Source organism: Cinclus cinclus, chromosome 5 (genome assembly GCF_963662255.1).
Source record: "Cinclus cinclus chromosome 5, bCinCin1.1, whole genome shotgun sequence".
Lineage (NCBI taxonomy): Eukaryota > Metazoa > Chordata > Aves > Passeriformes > Cinclidae > Cinclus > Cinclus cinclus.
This window is the reverse complement of record NC_085050.1, coordinates 11639544-11667241: the sequence shown is the minus strand read 5'-3', so window position 1 is coordinate 11667241 and position 27698 is coordinate 11639544. Positions and strand designations below refer to the sequence as shown.

At 38.3% G+C, this 27698-nt stretch overlaps 1 protein-coding gene across 3 annotated transcripts; it reads left to right on the top strand.

The window, feature by feature from the left end:
• Window positions 1–299: 299 nt before the first annotated feature.
• On the top strand, window positions 300–27698 carry MAN2B2 (mannosidase alpha class 2B member 2). Of its 3 annotated transcripts, none has more exons than XM_062492661.1 (19): window positions 300–431; window positions 2605–2751; window positions 6174–6279; window positions 8590–8762; window positions 10030–10145; window positions 11152–11329; window positions 12558–12756; window positions 15195–15385; window positions 16229–16415; window positions 17272–17405; window positions 19410–19666; window positions 21641–21832; window positions 23568–23820; window positions 23915–24025; window positions 24140–24332; window positions 24974–25126; window positions 25491–25603; window positions 26484–26601; window positions 27483–27698. In XM_062492661.1, exons 1-19 carry the CDS (start codon window positions 300–302, stop codon window positions 27575–27577), a joined length of 3048 nt encoding a protein of 1015 aa, XP_062348645.1. In that variant the 3' UTR covers window positions 27578–27698. The 3 variants fall into 3 exon arrangements, with proteins under 3 accessions (XP_062348645.1, XP_062348646.1, XP_062348647.1); XM_062492662.1 differs by lacking the exon at window positions 300–431 and adding an exon at window positions 1500–1869; XM_062492663.1 differs by lacking the exon at window positions 300–431 and having other exon boundaries at window positions 2208–2751; window positions 24977–25126.

Below are 27698 nucleotides of genomic sequence, written 5' to 3'. Positions count from 1 at the left end.
GCTTTATAGGCGTCCAAGATGCAGAACTCGGGCTCTGCCCGAGCAGCCCGGTGTTATGGAAAGCCAGCTCCGGAATTCCCAGCGAGCGCCGCTCAGGCTGCGGTTCCCATCCCTCAGCCCGCTCCGGCGATCTCACACACCCGCGGCTCCGCTCGGGGCTGAGGCGGAGTCACCCCTCGGGCCTCCGAGCCTCCCTCTCGACGGGAGACTCCTGCCCCTCATTTAATTTATTTATTTCATTCCGTACGGGGAGGCGGTGCCGCGGGACGCGGAAGTGCGGCGGGAGCGCCGCAGCCGCCATGGCTCCCCCTCACACCGCGCTGCTGCCGCTGCTCCCGCTCCTCGCCCTGCTCCCGCGGGCCGGCGGCGACCTGCGCGCCTTCGTGGTCGCCCACAGCCACATGGACGTCGGCTGGGTGTACACGGTGCAGGTCGGCGGGGGAGCCGCACGGGTGGGGCGGGTTCGCTGCGGCCGGGGCCGAGCCGCAGACAGCGCTGCCCGGAGCCGCGGAACGGGGCCCGGCTCGCCGCGGGCCGAGCTCCCGGAGGAGAAACGCGCAAATCCTCGGCCGGTGCAGCTCCTGCCCCGAGCTGGCCTGGTGTGTCCTCCATCCCCTGGTGTTTCGGGATCCTCTTCTGGAGGAGGAATGGTTAACGTAGGAGCCGTGCCCTTGGACTGTGGGTTTCTGGGTGCCTGTGTTCACTAGGATGCTCCTGGTGGATTTATTTATTCATTTTTTTAAAGGGAAGTCTTAATTCCATTTGATGGGGCTTTGATTATGGGGCAGGTTTTCATGGTCTTTATGTTTATCTTATTACAAAGCCAAAACTCCAGGAAAACCTGTCATTTCCGAAGAGAGAAGAGCAGGATCCCAGGTTCTCAGTGGCTGGAGTGGGGTTGGAGTCTAGCATCTCTGAAACATAGTAGCAAAGTAATTTTTGCTAAATATACGAGATGCAGAGCAAAATAAATCTGGTGGGGCCTGATACCTTTTACATTTGGTAGTCAAAATCCTAAAATCTTCTTAATTTGTATGATTTTCTTTTCATTTATGTGTGAAAGATGCTGTGAATGCTTCACTCACCAGAGTGAAATGGCATTAGGCTCGCCCGCTAGCTCTGGTGTGCATATCTTTTGTTTCCCCTTTTTAGGAAAGATTAATGAATTCTCCTTTAATACTTCAAACTCTTACTCAGAAATTGCGTAAGAGAACACAAAACTAAAACTTCAGATCCTTAGTTAAAATTTTACATAGTTTAAGTGTCTAATAATCTTGATTTCAAACAACCCTTATGGACCAATAGGAAAATAATTGAGGAAGAAATTATTTAGATAAACCCAACAGTATTTTAATCCGTTCCTCCTATACTCAAACGTTTTCCTTCTAGTGGTATGAGCATTTTTACAAAGGTGGCTGGATTTTTGTTGTGGAAGGCAATGGGCTAGGAAGTTAATTTCTGATTTGGATTACCTCATCTCCTTATTTCAAATGGTAATTTTCATGTAGGAAATTTACCTAAATTGAAACTCTGCACTCATATTTTGCATATCATGCCCGTTAGTTTTTCACTGGGGAGAGATCTATGTGTCAACTACTTTAAGATGTACATTTTGTGGTGCATGTTAAGTACCAATAGCTTAAGTAGGTAAGTGTTACCTTATCTACTTAGTAGTGTAGATAACACTAGATTTTACACTTAGGTTAGTGTAAAATAACTGTCCAATAACATGCAAATAACTTTGTTACAAGGACAGACAGACATCTCAGGAAATCTTAGGCTGCTGGCTTTTGACTTTAGACATTGTAACTTTAAACTAGGTAAAAGGTGGAAGACTGAGTCTGGTCAACAAAAATTGTTCTGGTCAAGGTAAGTGTACAAAAAGTATCTCTTTGCACAACTTCAAAATTAACATGGTGTTGTTAATTTGATACCATATCATAGGGTATAACACTATGGTAGATTATTTGATGGGTGCAGCTGTCATATTTGCATTGCAATGGAAGTCCATAGGCCTCATTCTGAAATAGAGGTGTTTTTAGGAGCAAGATAGGGTAGATGCACAAAATCTCACACTTTCACTGATGTTTCTGTGTCAACAGTTGAACTCATTCTCAGGTTCTTTTACAAGCTTGGTTTTACTCTATCCTAAAACATCAAGCAAAATAGAGTTATTTTTCATAATGGTATAATTTACAGTAGATGTATTGCTGCATTTTACTGGTAATGCACAGCACAGAGTCATACTCACTCTGAAAAAGCAATTCTGGTAATTCAGGCCATCAAAAGAAGAGCTGGAATGGGAGAATGGAGTGTGGGGTCTTTAACTATGAACTGGGTAAGTGTTCCCAGTGTGTCTAAAAGAAAGCCTATATTGGTGCTGGTCTTGGGAGAAGCTACACCTTGATCTAGTCAGGAGGATGTTTTCTGAAGCAGAAGGGCCAAAGGCTGTATGTAGTCAGAACTCAATCTTTCTGAGAGTACAACGGAAGTGTGCAACAAATGTGTGGCTTTTGAGATCTCACTTTTCAAGCCTGGTGAGTGTTTGAAACAGCCCTTTTAATTTAGGTAAAACAGAGCTTTTTTTTTTTTTTTTCCCCCCAGGAAAGCATGCATGCTTATGCAGCAAATGTCTACACTACTGTTATAGAAGAGCTAATGAAAGGAAAACAGCGCAAATTTATTGCTGTGGAGCAGGAATTCTTTCGACTCTGGTGGGACATGATAGCAACAGATACACAGAAGCAGCAGGTAAAATGCACTAGAGCCATGCTTTCTGCTAACAAACAATTCCCACTCTTTTCAAGGGACAAACAGGGGCAAAGTACTTCACCATTTGCTTTTCACCCAGGTCTGGTGTAAGCTGCCTTTGAGTCTAGTACTTAAAGGACCTTAACTCTAAAGGCAGTTGCAACAGGTTAAATCCCAGCTATAGATTAGAGCAGTAAGAGGCAGTAACCTTTGCACTGGAGATTTTTTTACACTTTACAGTTTTGTTTCATTGGCAACTTACGTATCTGGGGCAATGCTACTTCAAGTTAAAACATCTGACACCTAACTCTGATCAAAAGAAGGAGCTCTTTTGTTCTTTCCAGTTAGTACTGCTCAAAAACTTTGTAAACAAAGATAGTACAGCAAAGCAGTGACTGTACATTTAATGGCAGGGTTTTTTCCTAGTAACATCATTGTGAAGTTTTATTTGTCACTTCTTCTTTTCTCAGACATGAAACACAAACACACTGAATCAAAGACTGGGCTGATAGGCTAGCAGCTGGTTATTTATTTTGGATCCTAAAACCAAAGGGTGTACAGGTTCAACTTCCCATAAGTACTTATTCAGCATTCCATGGTCTGTTTTGTTACCAGGGTCCAAACAACATTTCTTTATATTTCAGTTTGTTTAAAGTTCCAGATGTTTGAAGCATCATGTGAAAAACACACCTCTTGTCTGTTTTTTTGGGTTTGTTGGTTTTTTTTGTTGTTGTTTGGGTTTTTTTTGTTTGTTTGTTTGTTTTTTTTAACATAGTCCTTCAGTGAATTTTGAATCTTCTGTTATGTTCTGTATTCAAATAACAGCCTGTGCATAGCTGATCTTTGCATGAGAGATTTTGCTGGGTTTATGCAGTTTACAGTTATTGTGGGGCCACTCTGTCCATGCTTGCCTGTTGTAGGACAATTTTATTGTAGATTTCTTAAATTAGAGAACTGTACTGTAAGTGGGGAAGAAAATAACACAGGAACTGCCTTGTAGAAGGTCAGGAAAGTCCTCCAGCTTTCAAAGGTGAGTTGGTCTTATTTCGAGTACATTCTGCTGTAAGGTCAAGGCCCATGTTTCTAGTATCTGTTCCTGCTATTATGTAGAAACCAGAATAATGTGTATCACATTTGACCTTGGTAGCGCAAAATTTAGTACCTATGACTCAGGGTTAAGTTACCTAGCCTAATTATTTATAATTGTTGCTTTTATGCATTGTATATTCAATCCTCTAGTTACTTTTTAGTTTCTTAGCCAAAATTAACATGGTTAAAACTAATTCCTCTTAAATCTGTGTGCCTAACTTTGAAACTAATTTGGAGATAAATGATATATTTTTAACATTAGCAAGTTGCAAATATTGGTCACTGAAATTAGGTCACTCTGGTTACTGGCCTGCTTTTTCCACTTGAACTCTAGCACTCTAGCATTAATGATTTTCTGTGGTATAGGCACTATGGGGTTTTTTTTTTGTTTTGTTTTGTTTTGGCTGTTTTTGTCATTTAGTGCTTTACTTGGGATATAGGATTTAATTCTAGTGTGTTTTAGAGTGTCTGCTTTATATTGGAGCTATAGCCTTAAAAACTAGTAAAAGGTACAGCCTAGATACAGAAGCTGGTTTTTCAATTCAGACAAGAGAATATGTAAGAGTGAAATGTACTGCAGCAGTATTCAGCCAGATAGGAACCTTGTAGATCTTAGTACATGTTATTTACACAGAATTTTCTCATGTGAACCATTCCTATCTCCTTACTGTGGGTTGATGTCTGGGTGCTTTAAGTAGAGGGGAAAAAAAAAGATGTGTAGCCACTTCTGTCTGGTTTGTAGTCATGGTAGCCATGGTAGCATGGTCCCAGGGATCACAGATATGTTCTAAAACCATAGCATCCTGCTGCCTATAGTACTACTGCATGTTTCCTCCATTCGTCCTTCCTTTTGCCCCCCTCTGATCAGAAAAAGCACTTGTCTTTACAGATACTGTTTTCTTTTCTTTTTTGGGAGGAGGAAGATTGGATGTTACTTAAATTAGTTGAATTATTTTTGTGTTTCCAGACTCTCAGTGGTTCCACAAAACTTACATTAAAAAACATTTCTGTGGCCCCAAGTTTGGATCAGAGGTATATTTTGGACATCCATCCAAATGGGGAATAATAATCACAGATTCTTTTCATGTAGGTCAGGGCCAGTTCTGTGCTGACACCAGATATCAGTTATCTGGTCTCCCAGCATGCTAATCAGTCACCACAGTCGGCTGGAACTAATTTAGGAATGCTGAGCCCTGAAGCGTTTTCACAACATCGAGAAGGAGAGAAATGATTATAATCAAAATTGACAATCTGGCATCCTATCTGAGTAGACACTGAAGGTTCCTGGGAAAATAAACATAATAGCTCTAAAAATGGCATCCTACATGACAGATTAAAAAAAAAAAAAAGTTGAGGATTTGCATAAACTTTACTTATTGGAAGTTTGAGATATCTCTGAATTTTTAAAGTAACTAAAATAAAACGAGAAGACTCTTAACACTCTTAGAAACGGACATAGGCTATTTCTTCCTCCCTCCAAACACCACCCCCCACTTCACCCAGCATTTGCTGAAGGCTGCATTTGTCACCACCAAAAGTTGAGCAGATTGTTGACATTTTTTAAGATAGGAAAAAGACCAAAAATTAAGGTTAGCAGTGGGTTATTCAGGCAGGCAAACCTGTGGAGTAACTATTTCTTAATAAAGCATTCTGTCAGTCACAAACTGAGCAACTTGTCTGTGCCCCAAAGACAAGATAGATGCATATGGAGTAGAAGAGAGATGTTTGTGGCCACAGTGTCATGGCACAGTCTGTCTCTCTCCTGATCTCACAGATCTAGTTTCCAGCTAAAACCCTGGGAGCCTGAATATTAGTGCTTGCCTGGGGCTCCATTGCTGCTTGTATATTGCTCCCTCATCCAGCCACCAAGTGCCTTCCCTAAGCCAAGCTGGATGCAGTGGGAGGAAGATTTTGGAAGAAGCATTAATATCTTCTGTTTTAATCCTCCATCTCTAGCTGCCTTGAGGCAGGATTACAGGATGCTGCCATTGCAGTGTCTGGTGTTCAGACAGTATAAAAAGGCACAGTAACAGCACTACTGAGAAACACCAAAAGGTCCGTGTCTGCCTGGCAGTGCATCCTTTGTTCTTGTTACCTGGTTTCAGTGTAAGCTGGATAAATCAGTGTGCACCACATTGAAATACTTTCTTTCTCCATTATTCTCCTTTAGATAGCCTCAGAACAAACAACTTTTTATCTCACTTTTGGTCCTAGATGCCTTCTTGACAAATGTTGAATCTAGTTAATGTGCTGTGATATCAAATGAATTTGCAGCCTTTGTATACAAGACTTTATTGATGCTTATGTTCTGTGTCTTAATTTCAATATGCCAGGTCCGTCAATTGCTTCAGGAGGGACGACTGGAATTTGTCATTGGAGGACAAGTGATGCATGATGAAGCTGTGACACTAATTGATGATCAAATTTTACAGTTGACGGGTATGCATATTTGCATTTAACTTTTTCATTGTTATGACCTTGGATGTTTTATTTGGTTTTCATTTTTTCTCTCCAAAACTGGTATTATTTTCTGACTTCTTAAGCACTAATTAAAGCATTTCTTATTTTTTACTTGCTGGTGTGTTATTCGTATAAAAATCATTGCTTAAAAAAAAGCCATTAGTTTTGACATGACAGTTCTGCAGCAGGCACAAAGGTTACCAAAAGCTGGTTTGTCAGGTATAAACTTGTTTGGAGCAGAGGTCTTTTTTTTGTGTGTGTGTTTGAGAGCTTAGATTCCTGGGAAGATAGTTATGGTGAAATTGAAGGTATGAAACAATCTTCAAGAAAATACCTGGTAGCAATTCAGAGTGTGAGGAAGTTGTTTGTTTAGGCAAGGTATTCTGTAGAATGGGGGCCAGGGAATGTAACTGAGGTCAATTAAATTCATTGAAGGACTTCCTTGATGAAGAAAGCCCCATTTGTAATCATTATCATCTTCTGTTAAAAAGAGGTGCATATTTCCAAGAGATGTGCTATTTGCCATTTTAATCCTCTAACTTTTGCATCTAACATGTGTATGTTACACCTGTCCATCTGGTGGTTTAAAGAATCTTTTAGTACATAGGTTTGCTTGCATTGTTTAATACAAACAGGAGCAGGATAACTGGTGCCACCACTGTGCTAGAGATGTCTGTTTTATGCTCCGAGGGTGTAGCAGGGAGGGCACGTGTTAGCACCAGCTGCCATGGCTGATGGAAACTCTGCTTGTTCCAGGGCAGCTTTCTACCTGGGACAGTAAAGGGACAGAAAACATTGCTGTTGTTTTCTTCATCTGACTGCACAGCACCACTGGCCTTGTTCCTTGCTTGTCAGTGTTTATCAGAAGCACAAGATTTGCAGCTGCTTCTGTACCTCAGTACACTGTGGCCAAGAGAAGGAGAGGACATTAACTTTTCTTTCATCTGACTCCTGTGTTTAAAGGTTGCTTTATGGGCTTAGAACATTGAACCTAGGACTTCTTCAAATAAAATACTAAAATAATTGAAGGATCCTTTTGTTAAACACAAACACATCTTTTCTATTCATTGGAGTTAGCTGGAAAAGACTAATTATTTCTATTTTAACATTTCACTCTGTGTAAACATAATCTTTATTTAAAATAAAATTCAAGTTTGGTAATTTATTCATCAGGAACAAAAGTTTTAATGTATTTTAAAACTCTCATTTGTTTCTCCTGAAAACACTCTGCTCCGTTTGAGTACATAAAAAGAAAATGGATTGTGTGGAGTTCAAGTTGAGAAGACATTTGGGGTCTAGATCTCATGTCTTCTCTTGTCTGTCCAGAATTCCAGTATTATGGAGGAGCCTAGAAAACTCTGCTTCAAATGTAGCTCCATCAGAATACTTAAACTAAATTTTAGCTAGGGAAGACATTAACCAGGGGAAAGATGAAGTGAAAAGAGGCCTTGCACCCTCACTTATTCAAATGTGACATGAAAATTTGAAATGGAGTTTTTGCAAACCAGAGAAGATATGACTGTATTTTCAAATAGTTCTGATCATAATCCTGTAACCATGAAATAATGATCTGCAATTTTTTTTTTTTTAATAATGAGTATCCAAGTGCAATATACCTGGGTTACAAATAAAATCTACTGCTTTCCTGTTTTTTTTTTAGTTTAATTCAAATTATTTTTCTGGGTTTATGCTGTTGTCTGGGCTTTCCTAGTTTGGGGGTTTCTTTTTTCAAAACTCATTTCTATATTAGTAACATTAGTAACTACATTAGTAATATCAGTTGTAAATAATATCTTGTATAAGTTCACTATAAACTTTTGGCTTTTGTCTTTTCATATGACTGATAATCATATACATGCTAGGTTTGTTTAGTGGATGGCTTGCTTCCCTGTTCCTTTGTCATTAATATGAGACTGAAATTTTCTGAGAATGGGTTTTATGATTTGAGCAAACTTAAATTAAGCCCCAGGTTGCTGTTTTCATGCAGACTCCAGCCTGGCTATTAGCCTTAACTTGATCTGTGTCTCTGTACTTTTTTCGAGACCTGTCTCTAATCATAATTCCTTTTTGTTATTAATCTTTTATAATGTTAATAAGTTATACTTGGCATAACATTGTCAGTATGAAACGTTTTGCTCTGAATGATTGAATTCCCAAAATTTTGAATGCTTTGGGAAACAGCAACAAGAAGCTATCCTTCAAGTGCTCACCTGTAACACTATATGCCTATTAAACTTACGAAAATAACTTTTAGAAGTGTTCCTAATCTGAATAAATTTTGCTTTACAGAAGGTCATGGGTTTTTGTATGAAACTTTTGGCTTCAGGCCTCAGTTTTCTTGGCATGTTGATCCTTTTGGAGCTTCGGCTACAACACCAACTCTTTTTGCTCTGGCTGGTTTCAATGCTCATCTTATTTCTCGTATTGACTATGATCTGAAGGCTGACATGCAAAAAAACAAGGTAAAAATACCCTTGGGAATGAAAACAATGCTGGCCTCTTCTTAACAGTAATCTAAACCATGACTTTAAGATAAGAATCTCTGTCTTCTGTGCAAGAAAATGCAGGTATTTCTTGTTTAAATGGGACATGCTGATTGCATATGGTAATGGTGAAACATATTAAATCTAGGTTATATGGTCAATTAATGTCTTCATGACTTCTGATCTGTGATAAAATGTAATCTAACCTGAAGAAGACACAAAATGTGGGCAAATGGGTAAGTCTAAATGGACACTGAATTAGGAGTGTTTGGAGACATCTAGGAGTCCCAGCTTTCCCTGAGAAAATCTTGTATCTGTTGGGTTTTATGTGAGCTGTTTGAAAATGTAACCTTTGGGTACAATGTTGTCAGGCTTAGAACATGTATTTGTGCCTGTAAAATTAATGATACTGGGTCAATTAAAGTGGCAGCTAGTCATGGTTTTGCTGAATTCAGGTTTTCTTTCATGTTCTGCCTTCTCTTGCACAGTGTCCCATACACAGTAAATGCTTTTTGTATCACTGTGTTGGACCCCGATCTGTCATCAGTTTTACTCACTACATTATGTGAAAAAAGGGTTTTTACCACTGTGTTCTGGGCACTAGGCAGTTTTTATGAATCTTGGGTAAAACTCAAGTGTTTCTGAAGAAGACAACAGAATTCATGTTGAATTTAGTGAAGCCTGGACCTACCACCTTGTGTTTGCAATGATTTGCAGTACTTTCTTTCTGTTAAAACCTTTATGAGCTTTTGACAATCTTTGCTCGGCTAGTTGGTTTTTTTTCTGGCCCTTAACTGTCTGAAGGCTTCCAAAGCAGTAAAATTCTAGTTCAGTAGAATTTAAACATTAACATCAGTTAAACATTGATTCATGACTACACTGACTATGGTGCAGTCAGACTTCATCTGGATTTTTTTCTAGCTTACAGGTGTTCAGCTTCCTTTGAAACAACCGAGGTATAATGGCTGTGATAAGCCAGGCTTATACCTGGATTATAGTATGCTTGGCAGTGTGCTGCCTCCTCTCCTGCATCAATTCTAATGGAAAGAGGCACTGATGTTGCCTTCTGTATATAGTGTTTGACCTTGCCTGGGGTACCATTGGCGCTGGTACCCCAGAAAAAGCACTTAAAAGTATTAAAAGTAGTGGAAGGGAAGATGGGAACTCTGAAGTCTTAAGATGTTAATGATTTATTTTTGTGAATGTCATCAAGGGTAATGGTTTCTTATCTCTTTTTGTTTTCCAGAAACTTCAGTTTGTATGGCAGGGCTCTCCCTCCTTATCTGAAAGACAGGAGATCTTCACCCATGTTATGGATCAGTACAGCTACTGTACTCCATCGCAATTACCTTTTTCAAACAGGTCCAAAGATTTCCTAAATATGCATAAATGCTATTCACTTCTGAGAGTTTATATTATTGGGGTTTAAGCATTTTCTATGACTGTTTTCTTTCAAAAGTATCCTATTGCTTTCTCCTGATGTGTGGTAGGTCAAGGAGATGTCTAGACTCTGTAGATCTGAGTAAGGATTATTAAGCTTAATAATCCTTATTTCCACCGTAATAAATTAAGTTTGCTCAGTACCTAACTACTGAATTCTCGAAAATGACACTTAGTAATGGCAGGCATAAAAAAATACCTTTTAATATTGACAGACTTATTTTCTTAAACCAAGAGGCCTGAAACATAGTATGGCTTTCATCTACTTAAAATGCAGTGAGTGACTTACAGTGTCAGTCTTTATTTAAAAAATAGAATAAAAATGTGAAACAAATTAATTACTGCAAACAGAAAATGTCCAAAGCAGAACTGGGGTCTTTTTTCTCTGCCTGGAAGTAAAGTTTTAAAAGCTCCAGGAAGCTCAGTAGGGACTTGGCTGTTGCTAATTGATTTTCTATGGGAGATTTTCAGCATTATCTTGAGCTGAGATTGTATATATTGTCCATATGTAAACTAAAGCAACAAAAAAAATGCCATTTATTTTGTGAGGAAATCTGAGAACTTTTGAAAAGTTTCTTTTGCTTACTGGCTTATCCTGTAAAATACTCTTTGAAAATCAAGTCTACATGGGGAAACATTCTCATTGTTACAAAGCTTGCTAGTTTGTCCTATGTTTTTTTTGTTCTATGCCAGAAAGCAGCAGGGACTTGAAAAGTTGCACAGTGTTGAAAGAAAACTGGAGACTCTTCCCCCTATTTCCACCCCCAAATAAATACTTAAACCTAAATACTAGCAATGAATATAAATGGATTTTTTTTTTTTGCCTCTTAGTCCCTGGGTATGTACTTTTTATACCAGCACTTTTTGATGTGTTTTTCCCAGTTGAGTAAATCCTGTTTACAGGTTACTGCTTTCTACTTCTACTTAGGTCAGGATTTTTTTGGAATGGATTTGCAACTTTCCCAGATCCACCAAAAGATGGTGTTTATCCAAATATGAGTCTCCCTGTTACAGATGCTAACCTCCACCTGTATGCACAAACCATGGTGGCAAACATTAAGGAGAGAGCGGCCTGGTTCCGGACGGGGGACGTGTTGTGGCCATGGGTAAGTGCCTGCTCAGTGTTTCCTTTAGAAGAGACAGGTACATTCCAGAGTGTGAGTGGATGGTACTTGCTGCAGTAGGTACTGCAGAAATGCTGGTACAAACAACATGACATGAAGTGCTTTTCTAATAATTGTGGTCTAAATGTCTGACTAGTAATGATATTTAAAATTTCCTTCTATAACCTGCCAGTTGTCTATCAAGTCTTCCACCCTACTCAATATAGAAAAAAAGTGACAAAACTGTAAAGATAACCTCTTGCATAACTATATATTGCAGTACTGCTTCCTTTTTTCAGCCTTTGATTTGTCTATTTAAATGATCTCCTTTTTTAACTGCTTAGCCCAACATAATCCTGTGTTAACAAAAATTGCAGCATTACAGGAAAGTGTATGACACTTATGCAGTCATGGTCTTTTGTAGCAGGTGTGTAACCATTTTCTTATACAGTCTTTGTATTTTAGCTAGAACCATAGGCAAGCATATCCCAGCTTGGTCATCCAAACACTTTCTTCAGAAATATGTTGTGTTAATTACATCCTACACATACATGTAGCACTGATGTGCTCATGCTGTTTTCAAGTCCGTCGGAAAGGATAACTTTGCCTAAACTGAATGTACAGTCTGGTTTCTAATTTTGATGGATGCTGTATGTCTCATAATTTCAATATTAAAGGATTATGTGTGCTCTTTATGGGCTATTACACCATGATATCTGTTGTTGCAAAGAACTTCTTCTGACTGATGCAGCTTTGAGTCACTGATTTGTTTTTCTCCTGTGTTTATGACACTGAATTATGTTGAATTTATTATTTTTGTAGAGAGTGAGAAGTAGAATATAACACTCTGTAGTTGTGCTAGAGTGAAAATTGTGCTGCAATGGGGAGAAGTTTTGTACAATCCAAATAAATCCCTAACATATAGATCCAAAACCACAGTTCTGCAGTAATGTATGAAAACTTCTGGGTTTCTGTGCTTGTGATAATGCTATGTAAAGAAGTAGAGACAATATATGGTTCTAAAACTCTATGCTTTTTCATGATTTTTTCATGTATGCAGACAATCTGTGCAAGTAACCTTGCCCAGTCTTGATAGTTTTGTAACTAATATCAGTTATATGGGCAGTCAAAATCAAAATAAATACCCCTGAAACATAAACTAGTGTTAAAAATTATCCTCCTTAATTATGTGACCCAAAGTCATTTGGCTGTTCTGTTTTGGGAATTTCAGGGCTGTGACAAGCAGTTCTTTAATGCATCTGTTCAGTACTCTAACATGGACCTGTTGGTGGATTATATTAACAAGAATTCTGCTGAGTTTGGAGTGACTGTCCAGTATGCCACTGTCAGTGATTACTTCCAAGCAGTTTATAGCAGGAATCTTACATGGGAAATTCGGGACTCTCAAGACTTTCTTCCATATTCAACAGGTAATTAAGTTCACAGCTGCCTAATGTCTTCCTCAAATGTACATATGTAAAATTTTAATGAGGAAAAATGAGATAAAAAGAAGAAAAATGCCTTATAAAATTTGTTCACTCTATGAAGTGATGAGTTGATCCCAACTTAGTTGTGTAAAAAAGATGGCTGTGTGGCCCAATAGAACAATGTCCTTTTTTTTACTGTTTAAAAGAACTGGATTATGCATAGCTTAAACCAGAGGTAGAAAATGTGATGTGGAGTCATCTGTGAATGTCTGGAGATGCTACAGGTAACCAAGGGACCAAGGCAATCTGAAAGCTCTTGGGGTAGTCCCGTGTTACTACAGAGGGATGGGGATTCCCAAAGTGAAACAGTCGATGTTGAGGATTTGGTGGTCACACTAAGGAATTGCAGGAAATATATAATCTGGTCATATAGACTTGAATGCCCATTAATGCTTGTTGCATCCATCAGGAATCCAGTTTGTGAGCTGCAAATCCAATCTTTTATATAAAGCGAAGCATACTAGGTAAGGGTGACCTAATCCAAACAAAATACTTATGTAGACCCCTAAAGTCTCCTGTAGGAGAAAGTCTTGCCTTTTTCATTAAAGAAAACGGTTTGAAATTCTGAGGTGGGAATGAATTGTCTTACAAATGAAGTCTGAGCAAGTAAAAATACCATCAGTATTTCTGAAATTTTGTAATACAGCATTACAAAAGTTCTTTGTAGTTCCTTGTTGCTTGTTTGCACCTTACCTGCTGCACTAACAGCTTTTCAAGCAGAGCTAAAAGTACTAGAAAAATACAAAAAGTCGTGCCATACCCAACATCCCTTTAATTTTTTTCCCTAATAAATATACCCTTTTAGACCTCATATCAAAGTATGCAGAGAGAAGACATAGCCAACTACTCAATAATTTATTTTATTGCCTGGTTTATTATTAAAATGCCATTGATTTCATTAAAACACTTTTCTGTATAATTGTAGCTACCACTGCTTTATCACATTTTTTGGCTGTGTACATATATTTCAGACTGTTCTGTAATGTGTCTCTCAACTTTTCAATTAATAAAAATAACCATTGCTTCCTGTGAATCATGGCATGGAGTGATCCCTGACTCCATCACCTCCCTCTAGGGATCATGTCATACCTAACAACTTGATGATAAAAGCATTGCCAGCTCTAACTGCTAATATCCTTTTACATCTGGGTTCTTTCCTTTATCTTTTGACATAATTTACCTGCAGGATTCAATTGCTATTAGCTTGCATAATAGCAGCACCTTCAGTGTTCCAGGTGGGTGCCCACACAGAGATGTAGTTTTTTTTTCCCCAAATGAGTTTCTGTGCCTTGCAATTGCAGTATAGATTGGAGTGCACTTTCTCCCACATGCTGTTTTGCTTCTTGATGATTAATCCTCTCTTATTCTTGCTGTGCCCTTTTTTTCTGAGTCACTTGTTGGGCTCACTGTCACTTATGACATATGGAAACTCAAATTTTGAGTCCCAGATAAGTATTTCCTTCTACTCTGCATCCATTGTACTGTGCTGATATGTATGTGTGGTTCTTGTAACGTTGAAAAATAAAATTGAATTAATTCTGTGGAAACTTCTAGTGTCTTTCAGGTAAAAAATAATTTGTCCTGAAGTTTTTTGAGCTAAATATCCTATTTTCTAATTATTGTCTTTGATCTTGGGCTGATAGCAGATTATTACAGTTTCCTGTATGCTCTTTGAAAAACACTTTCTGCAACTTCTTTCTGGAAAACCTATTTATCACTAGTGTATTTTAAAAGAAATTTCCCCCAAATGAACACTCTCATCCCTAAGGAGGATTTGAAGGTTTTAAAAACAAATAATTGATTTCCTAGTTCACTCTGTGGGAAACTGAAACATTAACACAAACAGAATGTTGAAATACTTTCCAGTAACCACTTGAGGGCATCTTTTGATGTAGTTTGAAGTGCTGCAGTAGTTTGGAGTCATCCCATCACTGTTTCTACTCCATTTTGAAGAAATTAAGCTGAATTCCTTTGACTAGAGGTCGAAATGTAGTGTGCATGCATCAAGCAGTTACCAAAGATTAAAATCTATTTTATTAACAACTACTAATAATTATATATACTTCAGTGAAACTTTGAAAAATATTCTGTGCAGATCCACAAGGAGGAAATTCCCATAAACACAGGTTAACTTAGCTCATACTGGCTTTGTATCAAACTTGCATGTTTCTAGAACTGTAGGAGAGATGATAGTTTTTCAAAATGCATGTTCCTGGCTAAGTTTCTTTGTAGGCTTTATGACCTTTCCACTTGATGGCTGCTGTGTAAATCCCCAGTAGGATTCATGTAAGAAGTTGAACACTAGCAGTAGCAGTAGTAGTAATAATAGAATAAATGAAATGGTATTTTGATGTGTATTGAATCTGTTCCACTCTAAACAGAGCCATTCCAAGCATGGACTGGGTTTTATACTTCTCGGAGCACATTAAAAGGAATTGCAAGGAGAGCAAGTTCACTGCTTTATGCTGGAGAGTCCTTTTTCACACAGTATGTCTGGAAACACCCAGAAGGTTCTATTTGCAAATGTAAAGCCTTAGAGCAACTTCAGAGTCTTAGATGGGCAGTTTCGGAGGTAAAGATTGATTTATTTTCTCTTTTGAATGAAAATGTTTATTTTCCAAATGAAAAGTTTGCATAAGTGTTTCAGTTAGAGTGTCTCAATATTGCTTTTGTATTTTTGGAAATAACTTTCCCCCTTTTGCAAATCATAAGTAAGAATGAAATAGTTTTTCAAAAAAATGTCTTGAAACATTATTTCAGCCTCTTAACCATGCATTCAAGACATGGTTACTGGCAAATGTTTTCTTCAACCAGTGAAAGAGTATGTGGTTTGAAACTTTGCTTATGGAATTCTCTTTCTTAGTGTTATTTTTGTTATTTACAAAATTTTTATTAAAAGTAAATGAAAACAAAACACAAGTGGAACTCATTGAAAACTACTGGTAATCTCTACTTCTGCAAGTTAGAAGAGGAAGGACAGAATTGTTTTTTCAAAGATCAGCAACTAAGTGATTAGCCTTGTATCATTAAACATTTTCAGTCATCAGTGCTGTCAGTAATTTTTGTCTGCTAAGGTAATGACCAGATCTAAGTAGGAAATGAAAAACCTGTCTTGTTACAATATATTTGCCACATTCTTGGTTTTAGTAACTTGTTTGGTTTTTTCCTCTAAGGATGTAATTTTAGTATATTAAAAGAGGAATATGTACAGAGGGAAATCTGTATGCATCTTGTCTTTGACCGCTTCATGCAGTATGTAGGAATGCAGAGTAGGCAGAATGTGAATCTGAATATAGCTGTCATCTCTTATTGTTTTAATATGTGTGTCAGAAGTTTAGTTGACTGTTATGCTAATACAGGTGCAAACCTGAAGTTGTCATCCTGTTGCACCTTTCAAATTTCTTTTAAATATAAGGTCCAGCACCACGATGGTATAACAGGCACAGAGTCTCCCAAGGTGAAGGACATGTACATGAATAACTTGATGTATGGAATGTTCAACGTAAAGAAGCTAATGGCTTCCATAATCTTTGATATCAATAATGCAAAGAAGAATGGAGAGGTCTATTCTTCTGTTTACACTACAGGCTCAGGAAAACCAGGTACTTACTGCACAGCTTTTCCAATTTTCAGGCTACCTTATGAAAGCTATCATCTTTTTCTCCAAAACAATCAACATATTATGTACATCAAAGTTCTGTGAATCATGGCTAGAAAATCCTGTTTGCCATATGAGACTCAGGATTTCTCAGCTGATGTTAGACAGAACTTTACCTCAGTGCATATATTAGACCTAGCTCTCAGATTCAGACCTCAAATGTAAAACAAGGGGAGGAAGAGGTGCTGATCAGAGTAGTCACTAAACTGACCTCACTCTGCAATAGAGCACTACATGATAACAAGCACAGTCTGAGTCAAGAAATGTTCTTGCTATAATGTACTGCCAGCTTGTGTAAAAAATGTATAAGGATTTTTAAGAAGTCTGTTCTAAAGACTGTACAGTCCATTTTATCTTTACCTTGGAAACTTTTTAAACTGTCAGATGTAAATAGTGCTGTGGGCTGTGCAACAGACTGATTTGGATTTTTACAGGGCTGTTTTTAAATTAGGCTTCTCATTTGATCTTCTGTATAACTCTGATAAAGTTAATACTGCATGACAATGAGTTGTAAGCAGCTTATCTTCACTAAATGCATTTATATACAAGTCAGGTGTCATTTTCTGAATGCACAGTCTTTTTTGATTGGGCAGAAAACAGAAGAATAAAGCAGAAGAGGTTTTTATGAAGGACTATAAAATGTTTTTCTTTTTTCAATCATGAAGTTTTACTGCAGGGTTTTATGTTAAAATTTTATAAGGATGTTGTATCTAGACAGATTTCTTAAATACTTTTTAATACTACATTTTAAAAATGCATAATATAGTGACTGCCAGTTTTGTTTGTTTGCATGCATAAAGGTGCTACAGATGTTGACCAGTATGTTGTTGTCTATAACCCACTGGCATGGAACATCACTACCTTTGTCACAGTTTCTGTCAGCAATGAGGAGATGAGTGTATATGATGAACTGGGGCATTCTGTGCCAGCACAGGTACTTCAACTTTGTTTCTTTCTGTTACTTTTCTCTCGTCAGTTTTCATTTGACTGTATCCTACCTCCTGTTGAACTGGGATTTTTCTACTTGTCCTTCAGGGGTTGTTTTTGCTTGCCTCTTGTCTTAACAGAGAGACTTTTTTAACTGCCCAAAAGGACTTGCTGCTCTTGTAGTGTGTTTGGTTTGTCTTTTGCATGTCTGCTGTATGTGACCTGGTGCTTCTTACCTTATTTTGTTTTCTCTAAAAAGCACTGTTTCAAATAAATCCTTTTATGTTGAAGCACTGCCTTACAATTGACAGCCCAGTTTGTACAACTGACAGATTGCCTTGGGGAGGGACAAGAAGAGAATTAAGAAATGTAGATCTTAGAAACTGGTGTCAGTCAGTTACCATTTGATGGCTCATTCTGTCATAGCCAAGCTCCAAGACACAGCCAGCTGTTCCCTGGGAGGGAAGAAAGTGGCCTCAAGTGAAAGCTAGCACTAGCATTTCTCAGAAGCATCTGCTGTACAGAATGGATCATCATCAGTGGCTTGATAAACCTCCAGGAACATTTCCTGCTTATAAGGCCTGAAGAGGCCTGATGCAATTCCAGATGCTCTCCTCTGTCCCTGAGATGCCAGATAGTCAGCAAATTCTGCCAGCTGCAGTTTCTGTGACCTGTGGGTTATGATTGTGACTGTGCATTAAAGCACAGTGTAGTCAGGTAGTGATGCACAGCAGCTGTCCCTTGTTCCTCTACATGTACATGTGATGGCATAAGACCATACTGCCTTTATCTGGAAACCATCAATCTGTTTGGGCTGGCCCATGGTCATGCTTGCCTGTCAGTCACTTACCTCCCAGAAGTCTTGCTGTCTGAATTACTTCAGCCTTGTAAGATACAAGATTGATATTTATTCAAGGCATTTATTCAGAATTTAGGATGCCCTAAAGGCAAGTTGCCCTTAGTTTAAAAAGGGAAAACTCTCTGTACCACATTGATCTGAATTCTCTGTTGCTGGAAGTTACTCTTACATGTTTGTGGATAGTCACTTGAGGCTAAGTAAAATCTCTTCAGCAGTTACGACAAGGTGGTTTGGGGTCTTTTAATTCCAGTATGTGCAATTCAAGAGTGCATTCAGATTACACACTCCTTCCTTTTGTGAGAAATAAAACTTTAGCTCAAGACATTGGTGTGAATATGTGGCTGAGAGGAATTGAAGCTTTGGCAAGTGCTCTGCTGCCTTTTTCACCACATGCACGAGTATCATGAAGGGAGAGAATGAGAGTAGACCCTATTGATGCCACTATTGTTAGGTTGTCTGTGGTGTAGCTGGACATATGTCAGTCCACAGTGTGAAGGTACAAACAGTTTGCTTGAATTGCTTGTTAGTCATAACTAGCCTCTTTGTCTATAGAATCTGTTCAGTATTTATCTAGTCCCCTTTTCTTTCTCCAAATCAAAAATAGAACTAAAGTATATAATATTAATGGGCAGGATACATGTAATTGAAAGATGATTAAAAATTGTTTAAGGTATGTCAGTATTACATAACACTGGTGCTACTTCCTTTCCCTGTGCCTTCTCTAAGGTGAAGGTGCATGTTGGTACTTCCTCCTCTTGTCATGAGTTTTCTTTTTTTGCACTAGTGATGTCTCTTGTGTTGCATTTGTCATTTGACTGATCAATTTAATTTATTATTGTATCTGCTCATATAGACATTTTGCAGTGTGATCTTAAATCGATGATTGCCTGTTCACATTAAAATAACCCTTTAATTTGCTTAGCAACTTTTTCCTTCACTCAAAAGGCTCAGCTTAATCCAAGTTCACCAGGTTCCCAATTAAAAGCAGCATGGATCTACATTATAATTTAGAATTATAAAAATGGCATGCTTAGAAACTTGCTATTGAAGTGGAAGCTAATTTTTATAATTTAGGGCTTACAACACATGAAGGTAATTGCCTTACTAATTCATTTTCTGTAATGGAACATTTTTGTGTTCACTAATATACAGGTTCAAAGCTCTGTGGAATCCCAGTCTACCTATGATCTGTATATTCTAGTTGCAATAAGTGGTCTGAGCTACAGAAAATACAGTATTAAACCCCTGGATGGTAAACAGTCAGCATTTATTGGGAGCTCAGTCAAGTACAAGCGGAGAGACTTGACTCGTGCAGATCAGCACAGTCGACAGTTGTTCCCTGTGGTTAACAACTGCTACCAGATTGTGTTTGACCAAAACACCAACCTGATGCACAGCATTATAGAGAGGTGAGATTGTCTGCTTCTTTCAATAGTGTTTCAGATTTTGTAAAATGCTTCATAAAAATAAGTCCAAGGGCTGTATTATGTGTCTTAATTACAAGACTCAACAAAATGTTCTTTATGTTCTTTAAAATTCTTTTTTATCCCCATTTCACATGGCCTCCTTTTAACAGGACACTTCAACACTAGCACAGGCATGATTCCATACTACTTCTGTGATGTTGCCGTGTTTAACTTTGCAGTTGGTCTGAGATGACATATCACAGTAACAACTAGTGTATCAGCAGAGTTTTAGTGTACTTTAGAACAAAAGAGGATTATGAATGTGCATTTTTATTAAAAATTACTAAGTAAGCTCATACAGTACAGCTACACAATGAGTCTTAAGTGATAAAGTAAGAGCTTATACTAAGTAGTGTTTTGCAAGTCCCATATCACTCTTTCTGTGATAGAAAGCTACACAACTGTTTGAAAGGAAACTTCTAACTAAGGAATTTCCATTTAATCAGGTAGATAAAATGGAAGAATTATCCAGATTTGGGTGAGATTTGAGGTTTTCAGATGCTTTCTCAGCTGATACGAATTGGCCAAATTTCTTCATCTTCAGTGCAGTTGTGCTGTGTTTCACTTGCTCAGGATTCAGATTGTCACCTATTTATATACTGATGGAATATTTGACCCCTTTGACACTGGCATGGTCATGGCTAGATCTTTCACCTCTGCAGTTTTGTTCATAATTCTGCCTCCTAGAGCAAGAACTTGTTGCCTTGTTAAGTATTGTTACTTATTATTGTAACTTGTTACTTGTTAAGTATTTTAATAATACTTATTAGCTTTCAGAGTATAGCTGGACCTTAACTAAAAATCCTGGTGTAAGTATTTTCTCAGAGTGCCTCCAGATCATAACTGTCTCCAGATTCTATGAGAAATACAGTGTAGAAGAACAAAAATCTAAATTCAGATTCCAGTTTTCTCCATCCTGTTCTGGCAGGCAGCAAGAACTGGAATTCCACCTGTAAGGGAAATGAGATATTCAGTTTCTTCACAAGCCTTCAGACAAGCTCAAAATGCTTGAATTTCGGAAAGTTTGCAGTGGGGTAATGGGAAAGAATGAGGCCTCACAGGCAAAGTTGGGAGGAAAGGCTGAAAAAAAATGGGATCTTCAATTTGGAAGCCTTTTACATTCAAGTGCAGCAGGTAGAACTTCTAGATCCTTCCCCTGCGCTAAAAGCGTCTCATAAGAGGAGGAGAAAACACTTGGATATTCTCCTCAGTTATTACAAATTGTGGGTAGCTGGATTAACATGAGATAAAATTTTTGGCAGTATAAATTTGTATGCTAGATGAAGTGATTTTTCCTGTTCTCACGGCAAACTGCCAAAGGCAGAGAGGGCAGCTGAGAGCAGCATTTAAAATTGCCTTCATACGACTTTCTAAAATTTGTCATAGAAGACATGAATAGCTGAACTGTAAGTTTCAGTGAAGAGAGGAGGATATACAGTAGATAGTGAGTGATTGTAAATGTTGCTACCCTGTTCATTTGTTACTAGTGTTAGACATGGAAACTTGCATCAAGCTGATTTTACCTAGCTACAAAATTAAATGACCCTAATTATTCATTAGTGTGGTGCAGTGTACCTCTTCTTTGTGAAATGGGTAGTTCTAATCCTGTAGCAGATCTGGCATCAAAACAATGAGGTAATATAGATGAAGTTTAATCTTAAGATGTTTCTCTTCTACAAAAATAGAAAATTATATAGAAACTCCATTTGCTTACAAACTGACATATATCTTAATGGGAAGCACTTTAATTCTCTGCTGTCCTCATTTACTCAGTCTCACAAAATCAGTCCACTGTGAAGAAACAGTTTTTTGTACTTACATTTCCAGCCTCATTCCTGTTGCTGTTCAGCTTTGCATTTATCATGTACAAAATGTGTTTGTAAGTTTTATAATTTTTACTCTTCTGTGGATTCTCAGGGAGACTAACCAGACTGTCCAGTTCACCCAGGAGTTCCTTGAGTACCACATAAATGGAGACACAAAGAAAGGACCCATTTCAGATAACTACTTATTTGCTCCAAATGCTTCAGCTGTTCCTGTATCAAAAGCAGTGGGGTTGGAAGTGATGTCTGGAAACTTGATGACAGAGATACGGCAGTATTTCTACAGGTACAGCACCATTACAGCTTTACTTCACAGGAATGCTTAGATATGTATGAGGTTACTTCTGTGCAGTTTCTCCTAAACCGTGGGCTCTGTGTATTTGTACTCTTTAGTATTTAGACAAAAGAACTATCATATATCTGCTGAATGTGCTGCTGAGGAAGTGACTTCTATAAACCATAGAATTGTTGGTGTTAGGAGGACTGTAAAGGTCCAGTTCCAAACTCCCTGCAGGGACACCTTCCATTAGACCAGGTTGCTCAAAGCCCCATCCAAAACCCCATCCTCTGGCTTCAGGGCCAGAGCCAGAGCCTTTTGCACCTCCAGGGACGGAGCATCCAGTGTTTCTGTGCAACAGTGTCTTGCTACCCTCAGAGTAAGGAATTTCTTCCTAACATCTTATCTAAACCTACTCTTTTTTGGTTTAAAGCCATTTCCCCTAGTCCTATCACTACATGCCCTTGTCCAGCTCTTGTAGGTCCCCTTCAGGCATTGGAAGGCTGCTCTAAAGTCTCTCAAGAGCCTTTTCTTCTCCAGACTGAACAATCTTAAACTGTCTTCATAGGAGAGATGCTCCGTGCTCTGATTGCCATTGTGGCCCTCCTCTGGACTCCTTCCAACAGGTCCTTGTTCTTCCCGTGTTGAGGGCCACAGGGCTGGGTGCAGTACTATGGGTAGGGTCTCATGAAGGGGAAGCAGAGGGGCAGACTGTCCTCCCTTGACCTGCTGGCTGTGCTGCTTTGGAGGCAACCCAGGACATGTTTGGGTTTTTGGGCTTGTGAGCACATATTTACCAGCTCATGTTGAGTTTCTTATTAACCAACACCCCCAGTTCCTTCTCCGAAGGGCTGCTCTCCAGCCTTTCGCTGCCCAGCCTGTGTTTGTGCTTGGGATTGCCCAGACACATGTGCAGGACCTTGTACTTGGTCTTGTTGAACTTCATAAGGTTCACATTGGCCCACTTCTGAAGCACATATTGCTACAGGAGGGAGGGATGGACGTGGAGATTGTTTAGGGTGATCCTCTGTGGTACATTTCTTAATGCAACTTCTGTTGAGAAACTGGTTCTGTACAACCCAGTGAATATTGCAGCTAATATCTTACATGGATGGAAATTGAACATAATGATAATTTTCATAACTGTGAATATCTATCTTGAAAGCAAATCAGAGACAGGAGAAATTAATTCTTTATAAGATCACTCTGTCCCATGATGAGCTAGCTACCTTTCTGTGTTAAAATTTTATCAGTCTATAAACCCTTCATCCTCTTTTAAATCTGGTTGTTTGGTTGAAGTCTTTTGCTTTACATGGCATTGCTCAAGGATTGTAGCTGAGAAGGACCTTTGGAAAGTAGTGTGGAATTCTTGGTATCAAAATTGAGGTCACCCAGATTGAAAAAATGCATGTATTCTATGCAATGTAAATATGTTGCTTAGGGCAGTCATAGTAATTTTTAATTTGTTGTTAATTTTGAGAAAAACAGAGCTTTTGTAATTGAATGAAGAATCCTCCTGACACTTGTAGCATGAAGGAAACTTACAGGATATCACTTACTCTGATTGAATATCTCCATATTTGAAAGTTAAATTGAAATTAAATATAATTGTCCATTAAATAAATAGAAAATGGGCAAGAAAGTTGTCTGTGTAGGATGACATCATGAGTGCCTTGCAAGTTTTGTCATAACCAATCAAGTACCTCACTTTATGAACTCTGCATCCTTCCTCTCATTTTTATAGCAATGTTGCTTCTCAGGACTATATATATGCAGTGTATACCAGGCTGTATTCAGTACCAGAAGGCTACGATGGGAAACTGCTTTGCCATAGGATAGAGCAAGAGTACAGTGTTGGGCCTTTGGAATTAAATCGTGAAGCAGTTCTAAGAACAACCACAAATTTGAACACCAGACAACTCCTCTACACTGACAACAATGGGTATCAGATGCAGAAAAGACCATTCAAGGCGTATGTGAATAACACAGTGGCTCGGGTAGGCACAAAGGTGTAATCCAAAGTTAGTTGTGTCTTTGTTCTCCGTCTCCTGGGTTAATATTATCTCTGCCTGGTTTGCTGTATGTTTACAGAACTATTACCCTATGGTCCAGACTGCCTACATCGAAGATGATACCACAAGGTTGATGCTGCTTGCAGAAAGAGCTCATGGTGTATCAAGTCAAGGGAATGGACAAGTCGAGGTGACGTATACATTTTTATTTCCTTTTCTACATGAATATAATTTCATGGCTGTTGATAATGTAAGTGAAACCTGATGGCTGATTCCAGTTTTGACTTTTGCCTTCCCAATACAGGTGATGCTACACAGAAGAATATGGAACAACCTTCAGTGGAACCTGAATAACAATCTCACTTTGAATGACTCTTCAGTGGTTCGCCCTGTAATTTGGCTCATTTTAGGAACCAAGGCTGCCACCAATACTTTGTACCGGACAAGTGGACTGGCATTAGAGCATAGGCCAGTAGTAATGTTTGGAGCATTATCAGGTAATCATTCAGCTTCTTATGCTATCTTCAGCATCTGAAGGGCCTGTTTATGTTGCTTTGATTTATGCTGTTGAGTTTTTAAATGCAGACTTCAAGCCTCCTGTGAGGCAAAGATAGTATGTAGTGAGTTAGGAGACAGATTTAGAGCCTGCTAATTACTTTGCATGAATTTCAAACATGGATGTTGTCCAAGTATATGAAATGTTTCTCTTGTTAAATAATTATCTCTACTTTCAGGGGAAAATAAATTTTAAAGCATCTAATGAGTACAAAATGTTCACACAGGGAATTAGTGCAAAGTCTAAAGTGCACCATATATCAGCTTCTTGGATGCTGAGTCCTTAATGACCATACTTTTAAAAATATTTGTTTGCCATATCAACTGAAACTGAAGCCTGGTAGTGAAATTTTAAACTGCAGTGAAATTTGTTTTGTGGAAAGTGCTGATACAGTTTTCTAGCAGTTAAAATCATTCTGCTTTCTGCTTTGTATCTTGGAAGGCCTTGGGGGAGAAAGTGTGTCATCTACTTTGCCTCTGCCTTGGCAGAATAAGAAAAATTACTTTTACCTTTGAAATGCCCTAGCCAGGCTTTTGTGTGTGATGGATGTTTACTGCTTGTTTTGCTTTATTTTGCATGGAGAAGATAAACCAAAGTTACCTGGACGACTTCAGCAGAATTCAGTCCATGATTTCCCTGTAACTGTGCCACCTAATCTTCATCTCCAGACTCTGAGCATTCCAGGGTGGAGGTACAACTCTAATCATGCAGAGCAGGTCCGCAGCATCAGCATGGGTAGGTGCCTTCAAAAAGGTGGCTGGATGTTACACTTAAATAAGCTGGTTTTCTTTTTTCCTCTCTTCTGTGGCTAGTATATTTATTTATTCAAAGTGTTAAATTCCTCTGTCAAGGAAGTTAATTGTGCTGTATTATTTCTCTGCTTGAGTAGTAAAATATTTTTCCTACATGAGTTTGTCATGCCTGTTAGTGACATTCCTGTCAAAGTGGGAGCTGGTTATTTCCTGATATTAGTCCTCCTGCTAACTTCAAAAAATAGGAATTAAGTTCAAATGGTGAGAGTTCAAAGTTTAAAAAAATGTTTAAAGCTTGGGTTTAATTTCAAAGTAAGAAAATATATGCATTTTGATTTCTTTCAAAGGTAAACAAAAGCAAGGTGATGCAGATTTCAGTCGTGTCCTGCTAAGAATTAGACATTTATATGAAGCTGGAGAGGATCCCGTGCTGTCTCAGCCTGTGATGGTAGATCTAAAGGTAAATGTAATCCTTCAAGACAATACTAAGTGAGGTGTTTTCATTCCAGAGAGAAATGGTTCTGGATTCACACATCCTGTGTACTATAAAGTACACCAAAGATGAATGTGAAAGTATTAGTAGAACTTTAACCTCAGAGGGAAGTGAGCCTTTTTTTCTTGTTTGGCTTTGCAACCCAGAAGCCATTACTTCAGATGAAGTTGCCATAGGCACAGCATGAAGAACTGCTAAATATGGGTAGGACTGGTTCTGCTGAGCTCTTGGTAGTGTAACACTTCCTACAATACCTTAACTATGCAGAAAGTAGGACTCTTTTGTTTTTGAAACAGAAGTTACTTAGTTTGTTTTTGAAAATTAGTTATTGAAAATTGTACCTATAATTAATGAAATGTGAACAGGATTAAAGGAAAACTTTTTTTTTTCTCTACAGTTTATTTCTGTGAGTTGTTCAAACTTGGTCACTTCATCGTGTACTAGCTTTTTCAGTTTCATGTTTATTTGATCTTTCCTATGGAAGTACATTACTTTATACTCCATGGTAGGGGTTTATTATTTTGATTTTCATGGCAGAAACTTGGGTAACAATGTGTGGGATTCTCTGTTTCAGTAAAAAGCGAGTGTGAGTTTCAGCCCTTTTAATGGATTATGTACTACAATGCAGAGGAAGCTTTCAGCACCTCAGCTTTTTATTTTGAAGCCTGGTGAATCTGTATTTGCCCTTGTGTTGCAAGGCCTTGCAGATTTTTAAAGTCTCTCTGCTCTAATTTACAGGCCAATGCTAGAGTTGAAAATTCTGTCTGGTCTTACTGTGTACTTGGCTGGTGAGTTGATACTATTGTCTATGAACTCTTGTTTGATTCCTGGTGTTTTCTTTACTCAGTCTTTGCTGAAGGGATTGGGATCAGTGATGGCAGTGCAAGAGCGATCCCTCACAGGCACCTGGGATGTGAACACTTTGGAGCGGTGGAAATGGAAGACTGCACAATATCCAGGCAAAAGTAGGTGGAATAAGGTGGCTGGTGTCCATATTGTTGTTGGCTGTTGAAGCTTGGTGATTAGTCTAGTTAAAAATCTTTTTCAAAATTGCAATATTAGAAATTTATTATTTTGTATGACAGACCTAATACCTGTCACAGCCTGCAGGTAGGAACATTTAGCTAAGATTCCCTGCAAGTACCAGACTGTTGTATTTATCTGATAGCTTGCTTTGCCTAGAAGTGTCAAAAAGCTAGGAATCTTTCTGGAGTTTTCTTTGTCCAGATAGGAGTGGCTACTTTATGAGTTCACACTTGTGACACAGGTTGGTTTAGTCAGATGCTGATGAGTTTTGTTTATCTAAGCTTAAGTCTATGCTGCAGAAAAACAGCTGCAGTTAAATATTTCTGCTGTAATCAGCTTAAAGGACTCTGTAGATATTATTCAGGTTAGGGCTGACACTCAGATCCAATGTTGTGGGTAACTTCATTTTATTCCTCATTCCAGTTAGTTGCTTGGATAATGTCCTTACTGTCACTTACATACATACTGTGCCTTGTAAAAAGCTTGCAGAGGTTTTGGAATGGGCTTGGTGAGAGTTTAAATCTCTATTTGACCTGCATCTTGAAGCTTGCTCTTTATTCATCATGTAGAAAAGATGCATGACTCGGGGTCATTGCACATTTTCTCTATCAGTCAGTGTGTGAAAAGATAAATTGTTGTGTCTTTTAATATTTGGAATGGCTATATCTTAAGCTCTATAATACGTAGAGTTTTTAGGGAGGAGAATCTGCTCAAACACTAGCTTTTATGGAATGGATGAGTTAAAACTGATGTGATAGAATAACATGTCCATTTGAGTAAAGCTGCTTTAGTAAATTGCCAATGCTTTTGTGTTTTGCAGAGTTCTTCAACAGCACAGAGACCTCAGAGGACTTTATAGTAACTGTTCACCCAAAGGAGATAAGGACTTTCTTTGTATACTTTCAGGTTCAATAATGTTTGATGATGTATTTCAGGTGAATATGTAATATCTTCAAAGTTTTGTTTCAAGATACAAGTGATGATCTTGAAAAACATTCTACTGCTGTTAATGAAAGAAAAATACATTTTGCAATAA

Excerpts from the sequence above, each read along its gene's own strand:
- MAN2B2 (XM_062492661.1), top strand. The coding sequence starts at position 300 with ATGGCTCCCCCTCACACCGCGCTGCTGCCGCTGCTCCCGCTCCTCGCC. Across the intron at positions 11,330-12,557 it reads GGGACGTGTTGTGGCCATGG|GGCTGTGACAAGCAGTTCTT; the intron begins GTAAGTGCCTGC and ends TGGGAATTTCAG. Across the intron at positions 21,833-23,567 it reads ATACGGCAGTATTTCTACAG|CAATGTTGCTTCTCAGGACT; the intron begins GTACAGCACCAT and ends TCATTTTTATAG.